This window comes from Phyllobates terribilis, unplaced genomic scaffold (genome assembly GCF_046119375.1).
Source record: "Phyllobates terribilis strain yellow unplaced genomic scaffold, ASM4611937v1 Scaffold_5__5_contigs__length_657084704, whole genome shotgun sequence".
NCBI classification, from domain to species: Eukaryota; Metazoa; Chordata; class Amphibia; order Anura; family Dendrobatidae; genus Phyllobates; species Phyllobates terribilis.
The window spans coordinates 220442091-220454597 of NW_027362765.1; the positions used below are offsets into that span (position 1 = coordinate 220442091).

Sequence of the window (12507 nt, forward strand, 5' to 3'; positions counted from 1 at the left end):
GGCAGAAACTCAGACCACCCCTCTTGATTGTCTGCCACAAAACAACGCAAGAACTGCTCAACATCCTGGTTTTTCCTTTCTGTCTGGCCATTAGATTCAGGATGATATCCGGACGAAAACGACAAATGAATTCCCAACCTGTCACAAAAGGCACGCCAAAAACGAGCCACGAACTGAGGACCCCTATCAGAAACAATGTCAGTAGGAACGCCATGAAGTCTGACAATTTCCTTGACAAAGGCCTTAGCGAGAGTTTTAGCGCAGGGCAGTTTGACGAAGGGAACCAAGTGACACATCTTGCTAAAACGGTCCACGACCACCCAGATGACAGTAAAACCCTCAGAGGGGGGAAGGTCAATTATAAAGTCCATAGCCAAATGTGTCCAAGGAGTACTGGGGACCTCCAAAGGACAAAGCAACCCCGCAGCAGGAGTATGTGAGGACTTAGATCTAGCACATATAGTACATTGGCGCACCCACTTAATGACTTCCTTCTGCCATCCAGGCCACCAAAAACTGCGACCCACCAGTCTCTTGGTCTCAGAGATTCCGGGATGACCTGCCAACCGAGATTCGTGACACTCAACAAACAAATCTCTCCTAAAGGTCTCAGGCACAAATAACCTCCCATGAGGAGTGTTAGATGGGGCATTCTCCTGAGCTTTAAGAATCTCATCTTCCAAAACGGAGTCTAAAGCAGCTATCACAACACCTTCTTGTAAAATGTTTTCCTCTTTCTCAGCACCGACTATGGGAGAAAAACTGCGAGACAAGGCATCCGCCTTAACATTCTTAGTACCAGGGATGTAAGTAACGGAGAAATTAAACCGCGAGAAAAACAGTGCCCACCTAGCCTGACGGGCATTCAGGCGCTTGGCAGCATCAAGATATATCAGATTTTTATGATCCGTAAGAACCTGAACGGGAAATTCCGCACCTTCCAAGAAGTGGCGCCAGTGTTCAAATGCGAGTTTAATAGCCAATAATTCCCGATTACCAATATCGTAATTCAATTCAGTCTCCGAAAATTTTTTTGAAAAAAAGGCACAGGGATGTAATCCATCCCCGTTATCCTGAGACAATACTGCGCCAACCCCCACAGAGGAAGCATCAACCTCAACCAAAAACGGCCTAGTAACATCAGGCTGCATAAGGATGGGAGCAGAGGTGAACCTCTCCTTGAGATACACAAAAGCTTCAATGGCCTCAGAAGACCACTGAACCGCATCAGCACCTTTCCTGGTGAGATCAGTCAGAGGTTTGACAATACTAGAAAAATTTTTTATGAACTTTCTATAGTAATTGGCGAAACCCAAAAACCTCTGTATCGATTTCAAACCAATAGGCCTAGGCCATTCCTGCACAGCCTGAACCTTAACCGGATCCATCTCAAAACCTTTGCTGGAGATAATGTAGCCCAAAAAACTAATTCTCTGTACAGCGAACTCACATTTCTCCAGCTTAGCAAAAAGCGAATTGTCCATTAATAACTGTAATACCTCACGCACGCTCCGCCAATGAGACTCCAGATCTGGCGAATAAATCAAAATGTCATCCAAATACACAACCACATTTTTACCGATCAAAGGTCTAAGGATGTCATTAATCAGATTCTGAAAAAATGCAGGAGCATTAGTAAGACCAAAAGGCATAACCAGATTCTCAAAATGACCCACAGGAGTGTTAAAAGCAGTCTTCCATTCATCACCCTCCTTCATGCGCAACAGATTGTATGCCCCCTTAAGGTCAATTTTAGAGAACCACTTGGCCCCCAATAACTGGTTAAACAGATCAGGAATCAATGGCAGTGGGTAAGGATTGCTACCGTAATTTTGTTAATCTCACGAAAATCCAGACAAGGACGTAAACCGCCGTCCTTTTTTTTTACAAAAAAAAATCCAACCGCCACAGGAGACTTAGAGGGCCTAATGTGACCGGCGGCCAAGCTTGTCTGTATGTATTCCTCCAAAGCCTTCCTCTCAGGAATAGTAAGGTTAAATAAACGACTCTTAGGAAGAGTCGCTCCAGGGACAAATTCAATAGAACAATCATAGTCTCTATGGGGAGGCAAAACCTGCGATTCCTTCTCAGAAAAAACTCTCCAAAAATCCTGAATAGGAACAGGCAATTCTCCCCTATCCAAAGCTGCAATACGCCCGTTACAACACTTGTCATAACATTTATGGCTCCAGGATTTAATTTCACTGGTAGACCAATCCAGTACAGGATTGTGAAATTTTAACCAGGGCAAACCCAATATTACTGGAGAAGGCAAGTTATTCAACACTACCAAATCCAATTTCTCATGGTGAACACCATTAATAGTGAGAGGAAATTCACTGACCTTGAGAGTAATATTCTTCAAAGGGGAGCCATCCACAGAAACCACAGCAATGGGGGATGACAAAGGTTCAGGTTTTAAATTGAGTTTTTCCACGAATCCCCCATCAATTACATTCAGTGTAGACCCGCAATCAACAAACACCCGAAATTCCATTAATTTTTCCTGAGCAATCGTGGAAGCAGCTAAAAATATACCCTTGGAATTTAAACAGGCAATACGGGCGTGACTGACCATTTTTTTTTCTTTCTTCATACGAAGCTCACAGCCTTTAATCAAATGACCAGATTTTCCGCAATAGAAACACAAGCCTTGCGAAAAACTACGGTCTTTTTCTTGAGAGCGAGGTGCCACCGATCCAATCTCCATCGGTTCACCACTGTTAGTACACACATTATCATAACCAGAAACTGACATAGCAGAGGATTTGCTCTCATTAACCCTAGCACGCAGTCTTCTATCCACCCGTATAGCTAATTGCATAGCCTGTTGCAAATCTTCAGGTGTAGGATAAGCAATTAGCAGGTCTTTAACCCTTTCACTGAGCCCAGCAAGAAATAGACTTTTCAGAGCAGAATCGTTCCACCCTGTTTGAGTGGACCAACGACGAAAATGTGTACAATATTTTTCCACATTACCCGATCCTTGTTTTAGACGTCTCAACTCAGTCTCAGCTGATGCGACACGGTCAGGATCATCATATAATAGTCCCAAAGCAGAAAAAAAACTATCCACTGATCTGAAGCATGAATCACTAGGTTGCAAAGAAAAGGCCCACTCCTGAGGCTCTTTGCGCAAAAGTGACATTATGAACCCTACGCGCTGGGATTCATCCCCAGAGGACTTAGGTCTCAAACGAAAATACAATAAGCAAGCATTTTTAAATGAAAAAAATTCTCGGTGTTCACCAAAAAACAAATCCGGCAAACATACCTTAGGCTCCAAGAAATGTGCTCCAGGACAGTTACTCACGTGCTGACGGAGCTCGGCCACCTCCAGAGAGAGTCCCTGCAGGCGATGAGTCAAATCCTGAACCGACACCATGATGGAACAGAAAAATCTTTCCTTAGAGAATTTGCTGGCTGGACTTACTGTTATGTTCTGCTACCAAAGCTAAGGAAAGAGAGGAGATCTGTCCCTACTATAAGACTCAGCTGAATCCCTACGATGTAACAGGGAACCTGATCCTGCGATCAGACCTGCTAAAGTCCTAATCTAGTCTGTACGAAGACCTATAGATGTGGGGAGGGAATCCCTACAAGTACTAAGGACTGGGAGGAATATGGGACACCTCCTAACAGAAATAGTAGCAGACAGACGAACAAACAAAATAGATAGAACATAGAGGTCCGTAGACCAAGCAAACTAACAGAGCTAGATACAGAGCACAGGCTAGCTAGAAAGTAGATATACAATGAAGTCCAGCAAAGCCAGAAGGGCGGAGCAGGACTAAATAGGCCAACAAGGTCATGTGACCAGCAAAGGAAAAAAAACCTAACAGCAAGGTTCTAACAGCTACTACAGGAGATTCATCAAGGGTTTCACCAAGATAGCGGCACCCATGCAGGACCTCTTATTGGGCCAGTCCAAGAAGGCCAAGAACCCGAATCCTCCGTTCAAGTGGAGTAAAACAGAAGACGAATCCTTCACTCGACTGAAAGTGGCTCTTATGGGAGACAAAGTCTTGGCCTACCCTTTATACTCTATACCGATGCCAGCAACGTGGAATTGGGAGCAGTGCTGTCCCAGGTACAGCAGGGCAGAGAGAGAGTGATTGCCTACGCCAGCAGGAATCTCCACCCCACGGAAAGGAACCCCGACAACTATAGTTCCTTTAAGTTGGAGTTTTTAGCCATAGTCTGGGCTGTAACAGAGCACTACAAACACTACCTGGCTTCAGTGAAGTTTACAATTTTCACAGACAATAATCCGCTGACCCACCTTGAAACGGCGAAGCTAGATGCGCTGGAGCAGCAATGGATGGCCCGGCTGTCCAACTACGAGTTTACCATCAAGTATCGGGCGGGGCATAGAAACGCTAATGCTGATGCACTGTCCAGGATGCCCAACTTGCCAGATGGGGGAGAAGACCCGGAAGAGCTGGAGGAGATAGAGCTACCGGCTTTCCATTGTCACGGGGTAACCCAGTGCTCCCACTGTGTGAGGGACAAGCGCTCCGCCAACAGAGAGGCCACGTTTAACCCATTGCCCCACCATGGATGGGCAGAAACGCCAGATAGCGACCCGTCTTTCCACCTAGTAAAGGAGTTGCTGACAAGCTGACTCGCACCCTGGTCCATATGCTCCACAGGAGACCCAATAGTTGTGGAAGGAGAAGGGCAAGCTGTTCATCTATGAGGGAAAGCTGTGTCGGAGAAACATCAGCTCCTGGACACACGAACTGGTCTGGCAGGTGGTAGGCCCGAGGCGGGATGCCCCAATGGTCTTAGAGGCGTACCACGATGGAGCAGGATACTTCAGGTGGAAGAAGTTGGAAGTCCTGCTACGTGAGCGATTCTACTGGGTTGGCATGAGGAAAGCAATCGAGAGATGGTGTCGAGAATGTGGTCCATGCAATCTGAGACGGAAAGACCATGATAGCCACAGGGCTCCCCTGCAGCCCATAATCACTAAACAAACACTTGAATTGGTAGCCTTAGACCACGTGAAGCTAGCACCAAGCCGGTCAGGCTATGTTTACGCTCTCACCATAGTAGACCACTACTCCCGGTTCCTGGTAGTAGTGCCAGTGAAGGATCAGACCGCTAAAATGGCAGCCAAACCATTTCAACAACACTTTGTCGCCCACACGGTTACCCTGAACGAGTGCTTACTGACCAAGGCCCAGCCTTTGAAGCAGAAATGTTCCAGGAATTCTGTAACTTGTACGGCTGCAAGAAAATAAGGATGACACCGTATCATCCCCAGACCAACGGGTTGTGCAAGAAAATGAACCAGGTGGTAATAGACCTGTTGAAGATGTTGCCCCTTGAAGAGTGTAGCCTGTGGCCAGAGAAGCTACTGGATTTGGTGGACCTATATAACCACATCCTGGTGAACTCCACCAACTGTACACCCGCCTACCTGATGAGGGCAAGACCTGGCAAGTTACCCATTGACTTAGACATGGGAGTTTTAACACCTGAGAAGACATCACCAGATGCAGATTGTGATACGGAGCGGCAGCAACAATACCGCAAGGTGCAAGAATGTGTAGAGAGAAGTTTGTCCCAGGCGAGACAGAGGCAGGAAAGAACTTATAATCAGCACGCACCTGCAGTTCCCTTGTCACATGGAGAACAGGTACTCAAAAGGAAGAGACGAGTTCACAAATAAGATGATCAGTGGGAAGTTGAGCCATACACCGTCTTGCCTTCAAATTTCGACAACGCCAAGGTATGCCTCATCAGTAAAGATGGAGGAGAGACCACCTGAAGATATGCCCTGTTCAGTTGAGACACAAAGAGGAAGTCCAAAACAGTCCTTAGCACACAGAAAAGGTGGAAGAGACAGTTCAAACCATCCTTGGAGAATTTCTCCGGTCTTGGACGCAGATGAACCAAGCAGTCGTGGTACCTGTCCTGACCAAGTAGCATCACCGAAAGCCTTAGAGACTCTAGAACAGCAGAGAGACCAGTCGGCCCCAGAAACAGATGCTTCATCAGCAGCGGATCAGGACTATCTACCCCCTGCTATCGGTGAATCTGTCGTACCCATGGTGAGTCAAAGAAGTCGTAGAAGACTACCAAGCCAACCGGTGTTACCTCAGACTAACCGTAGTGTAGTCCACACTGAGCCCACCACACCAGTGGTAGACACTAGCGACCCGGGTAGGTCATTGGCAACAAATGTACTGCATAGATCAACCCGTAGTACCATAGGTCAGCTCCCTACCGATTATAGGGACTAAAAAGTAGTAAAATAATAGTATATGTTATATAGTTGCAACCGTTAAACATGAGAGCCTACAGAGACTTCCTGTAAGAACTTTTAAGTAATCGTGAGTGTATATAGTTATTATATTGATGGACAAATGGACCACAGGACTAGGTGTGGTCAGGACAATGTTGAATAAAGTTAATTGTTGGCCTTGAAAATAAACCGCAGGCGTGGCAGAAAACCAGGCCCACCGACAGAGTGCCCTGAAGCCACGCCCAGGGATGATACACGAAGTGGGTTGAGGCGGTTCCCACCAACCAACCTTCAAGTACCCGGAAAAAATACAATTCCTGGGTAGTGGCGTAAAGACTAAGTGCCCCAATAACTGTTCCCAATTCTAGTTTAGTTTTTGTTATTCTGCAATTTTTGCCTTTTTGAGACTTTGTAAATTGTTTGTAATACGGATCATTATTGTTGTTAATTGTTTAATTCTAAAGGTGTCCTCAGTCCGGGAGTACTGAATTAACTAGGGGGGAATGTGGCACCCCAGGGGTCCGGTTGCCACAGTGGTATTGCCTCCCTCACAAGGGGTGATGCCATGCCTGAAAGCAAGGAGGGGTCCCCTAATCAGGTTTACCAGCATACAACACTTTCCTGGCTCCAGACCAGAAAGGGGAGCTCCTCCCCCTTTATACTGGAATCTGGAGGCGGGGTTAGTAAGAGTGAGTTGAGAAGAGTTGGAGAGAGGAGAACGACGAGGAAGGACCTGGGGAAGGAAGCTGTGAATAAGCTCGCCCCCAGAGAGAAGCACAAGTGAACCGGAGTCCGTGGTTGTGGGGCACTGAAGGCCCAGCAGCTAAATCCGGAGGGCAGGAGACTGCAAGTCTCCTGGCCCCACCAGACGCCCGGCGGCTCAGCAGCATCATAGGGCCCAGCACCGCCACATGGGAGCGACACTTGAGGAAGGCCCGAGCTGCCTGCCACACTGGTGAGGAAGAGATGTTTTACTCAGGGACGAGGGCCGCAGCATAGCTTCAAGCAGTGGGGCCAATGAGAATAGCGCAGAGGGAAGGCCTACAACTCCACCTGGCGAGGTGGATCCCCAACTTGCTTCCAGGCCGCCCAGACCTCCACCACCAGCTAGCACCCGTGCCCCAGTCTGCTCTGACAAACCGCAAGTAAAGATAGAGGAAACCGCCATTAATTTGTTGTCTGGTCATTACCTGCGCCCTCAGCCCTGCATTACACCGCACCAAAAACATTTACCTCCACAATTCTACATATACTGCCCTGGAGCTTAGCTCTGCCTGTGGAGAGCTGAACCAACTCTGCTGCATCACCATCAGCTCCAGTGGATCTGCACCGCAGCGGCGGCCTCATATAGCCGCATACCACAGGTGGCGTCACGATCATTATCTCTAAAAACTTTATTCCCCTTTGGTTTTTCCTTTAATTGACCGCCCTGGGTCACGGACCGGGTCACTGCCACCGTGACATCCCCAGCACCGACCGACCTGGCACCGAGTACCCCACGGTCCCAGGGAGCGCGTCAAAAGCAGCACTCCCATCAAAGTTTTTATCCTCTTAATATATTACAGTCATCATATTATATGACACTGTATACTTACAGTTGCTCATTTTGCCCTTCTACCAAGCTAATTCTTCTTTTTTCTCTGTGCTATGTAGAAACAAAAAGCCTCCTGTCACTGCATGACTTATTTCCCTCAATTCCTGACCCAGCTGCTACCTCATATCCCCCCTGCTAGGGACTTTTGCAATGACTTATGCGGAGAAAATTGACCTCCTGTTTCTACGTAGAGCTCAGTAGGATTCAGCTAGTCCGTTTTTAATCACGTGATTTCATAGACCTAATGGAAAACTGAAGAATTAACTGGGTAGAAGGGCAAAATGAACAATTGTAAGTACACAGTGCTATATAATATGATGGCTGTAATACATCAAGAGGATAAAAACTTTGATGGGAGTGCTTCTTTAAGAATGGCGAGCACAATGCCAGTCTTAATGAGTCAGGCCCAAATCTTTTACATCCAGTTTATATTACTAGGAGGGAAAGAGAAAAATCTAAACTTTGAATCAGACTACAAACTGCACATCAGGGTCTTAAAATGAATGAATGGAGATTGCATCCTGAAACTTACTGCAATTTTGTTTTACGAAACGTAACCACTAACTTATGAAAAATCACTTTTCCATGTTAAAGGTGTCCATAGCCTTTAAGTCACTCTTAAGTGCACTATTATGTAAAAATGATTCTCTGATGTTAATTTGTTATTGTATCGATTAAGAAAATCAAAAATTGCTGTGGCATTAAAAAATCAGGTCAAAAGACACAACTGTGTTTCATCTGTGTGCACCTATATTATCCCACAGAACTAGTCTTTAGAGGTAAAGCAGCAGGGGGACATGTACTCACTTGGGGTTGGCAGACGGGCCCAGGTTTATGTTCGAAGTCATAACTGGAGAGCGGAGTTCACCTGTTCCAGTCTTGATGTGATTCATTGAACTGTAACATGAAGAGGTTAAATTCCTTTGTCATTAACCACAAACAGTCAGGATGAAAATGGAAGAGAAAGAGACCAGGAAATAATGGGCAGATAGGAAGTCAGTTATAAAAGCAATAAGGCTCTAGTATCTAAGGGTTCATTTACACGAGCTGACCCACAGCATTAAACGACCACCAATTGGTAACAAGCAGTCGTTTAAAATCCTGTTTACACAGGCAGATCACGCAAAGCAATGCGCACTGAACGATCTATGAAGGTTCAGTGTGCATAGACTGCCATGTTTCTCAACAACACAAGTTTACCGGGAAGATTCACCCCCAAAAACAAGGATTTTTAAGCAAACTTTAAAATCATTTCACTTTACAAAATAGCTCTTTGCTTATTAGTCTGCTGATTGACAGCCAGTTTTCACTGCAAGATTATTGTGAACAAGTGATACTAGGAACAATCAATCATGATAATCTTTCAGGGTAAAAGCATCTTTAAGTGAATCTGTCACGTTGGATAATGCTATTAATCTGCAGATATAGGGCTAATCTGCAGTATAATATCATTGTGAAGGTGCCCGTTCGCCATACTAAAACAGCGACACTAAGGAGAAAATTAACTATATTCCTTCCAGAAGGTGTTGGCTTTCAGTTATAGCAGCGTGCCATAGTGCTGTGGAGTCGGTAAGCCAAATCTCTGACACCTTGATTTCCCTGACTCCACGACTCCAACTCCACAGCACGGCCTCACTACTGAGCGTGCACATAAAGTGCAGCACACATTCATCTCAACTACAAGCCTAGACCCTTAGATTAGGAACAGAACAGACATTTATAGGACATTTCACATCTTTCCCAAATTCTTATAAAAAAATTTACAGCACATCCTTCATTGAACTATTGTACTGTATTTATAATAAATGTTAGGAGTCTGTCCATTTTATACCGACTCCACCAAAATGGACGCGGACTCCAACTCCAAAACATCCGACTCCACAACCCTGGCGTGTCAGCGTTACTACAGCTCACAGCGCTGAGAGCAGCGGCTGTAAGCACGCCTCGGGACTTTGACTGATAGCTGACTCTGTACTGATGCGATGCTGAGATGGTTGTCAGTCAAAGTGCTGGGGTGTGCTTACACCCACCGCTCTCAGTGCTGTGAGCAAGGACTGTAGCCACATTGGCACGCTGGTATGACAGAAAACCAGCAGCTCCTGGGAGAAATAAAGTTAATTTTTTCCTGGGTGTTGCACTTTCAGGACAGTAGCGCGGCACCTTTCTAACACTATTAACTTGAAGATTAATCCTATATGTGCAGGTTAATATCCAACCTGATGAGTTCCATTTAAGGGTCATTTTACATGAACTGACCGGTGGCACTAAGCAACTGCCTAGTCAGTGGTGACAATTGTCCATGTTGGGAGGATTTGAATTGCCATAAATTGCACCAAAGTGTCACACATACTGTCCCTTTCTATAAGATAATGTCACACATGCTGTGCCTTTTTATAAGATAATGCCACAAATACTGTGCCTTTCTATGAAGAGGAATTACAGTACAGACCAAAAGTTTGGACACACCTTCTCATTTAAAGATTTTTCTGTAATTTCATGACTTTGAAAATTGTACATTCACACTGAAGGCATCAAAACTATGAATTAACACATGTGGAATTATATACTTAACAAAAAAGTGTGAAACAACTGAAAATATGTCTTATATTCTAGGTTCTTCAAAGTAGCCACCTTTTGCTTTGATGACTGCTTTGCACACTCTCGGCATTCTCTTGATGAGCTTCAAGAGGTAGTCACCGGAAATGGTTTTCACTTCATAGGTGTGCCCTATCAGGTTTAATAAGTGGGCTTTCTTGCCTTATAAATGGGATTGGGACCATCAGTTGTGTTGTGCAGAAGTCAGGTGGATACACAGCCTATAGTCCTACTGAATAGACTGTTAGAATTTGTATTATGGCAAAAAAAAAGCAGCTAAGTAAAGAAAAACGAGTGGCCATCATTACTTTAAGAAATGAAGGTCAGTCAGTCCAAAAAATTGGGCAAACTTTGAAAGTGTCCCCAAGTGCAGTTGCAAAAACCATCAAGCGCTACAAAGAAACTGGCTCACATGAGGACCGCCCCAGGAAAGGAAGACCAAGAGTCACCTCTGCTTCTGAGGATAAGTTTATCCGAGTCACCAGCCTCAGAAATCGCAGGTTAACAGCAGCTCAGATTATAGACCAGGTCAATGCCACACAGAGTTCTAGCAGCAGACACATCTCTACAACAACTGTTAAGAGGAGACTTTGTGCAGCAGGCCTTCATGGTAAAATAGCTTCTAGGAAACCACTGCTAAGGACAGGCAACAAGCAGAAGAGACTTGTTTGGGCTAAAGAACACAAGGAATGGACATTAGACCAGTAGAAATCTGTGCTTTGGTCTGATGAGTCCAAATTTGAGATCTTTGGTTCCAACCACCGTGTCTTTGTGCGACGCAGAAAAGGTGAACGGATGGACTCTACATGCCTGGTTCCCACCGTGAAGCATGGAGGAGGAGGTGTGATGGTGTGGGGGTGCTTTGCTGGTGACCCTGTTGGGGATTTATTCAAAATTGAAGGCTTACTGAACCAGCATGGCTACCACAGCATCTTGCAGCGGCATGCTTTTCCATCCGGTTTGCGTTTAGTTGGACCATCATTTGTCTTTAAACAGGACATGACCCCAAACACACCTCCAGGCTGTGTAAGGGCTATTTGACCAAGAGGGAGAGTGATGGGGTGCTACGCCAGATGACCTGGCCTCCACAGTCACCAGACCTGAACCCAATCGAGATGGTTTGGGGTCAGCTGGACCGCAGAGTGAAGGCAAAAGGGCCAACAAGTGCTAAGCATCTCTGGGAACTCCTTCAAGATTGTTGGAAGACCATTTCCGGTGACTACCTCTTGAAGTTCATCAAGAGAATGCCAAGAGTGTGCAAAGCAGTCATCAAAGCAAAAGGTGGCTACTTTGAGGAACTTAGAATATAAGACATATTTTCAGTTGTTTCACACTTTTTTGTTAAGTATATAATTCCACATGTGTTAATTCATAGTTTTGATGCCTTCAGTGTGAATGTACAATTTTCAAAGTCATGAAAATACCGAAAAATCTTTAAATGAGAAGGTGTGTCCAAACTTTTGGTCTGTACTGTATGTGCCTGCCAAATGGCATCAGGTATGGCCACTCAAAGTACATTTTCATGTTTACTGTGCATCCACTGTTGCAGTAAAGATACTTGCATCCACCACATTACCATTTCTATTGAGATGTATTAACACCTGACAATTTTGTGCCACCTTTTTGACACAACTTTCAGATATTATAATTTTGCAGATATTTAAAATTTGGTTTTATTTATATATTTTTATCCAGAGATTTTTCAGCATTTAATAGCCTGAGGATTTAGTTACATGTGCTTTGTGCTGCATTTTTTCTTTATTTTCTGTAATTAAAACTCATTAAAAAGAGAACTCGTCAAAAAAGAAATGAATCAGAAACTGCAGGATAACTGTATACATCCTCATTCTCACAAACATCATGTGTGCCTATACTAATACATGTGCTTCAATGTGTCACTTCATTCACATAGTCCCAAGAGAATGTCACTTATAATACCTTTGCAATGCCTTTAGGCTAGGTTCACACAGAGCTTTTTGAAGGCTGTGTTTACACATTGTGGTCACGTTGCCTTTTTGCGACAATTATGGTAAAACCCCAGTGGCAAAAGAACTGAGATGTGACC

At 44.9% G+C, this 12507-nt stretch overlaps 1 protein-coding gene across 1 annotated transcript in view; it reads right to left on the bottom strand.

Annotated features, from left to right (window-relative positions):
- SGK2 (serum/glucocorticoid regulated kinase 2) overlaps positions 1–12507 on the bottom strand; it is a 67171-nt gene that overhangs the window by 47017 nt on the left and 7647 nt on the right. The window contains exon 2 of the mRNA XM_073683819.1: positions 8655–8744. Coding sequence (XP_073539920.1) covers positions 8655–8740 — 86 coding nt within the window. The 5' untranslated portion in view covers positions 8741–8744. The remainder of the gene's footprint in view (positions 1–8654; positions 8745–12507) is intronic.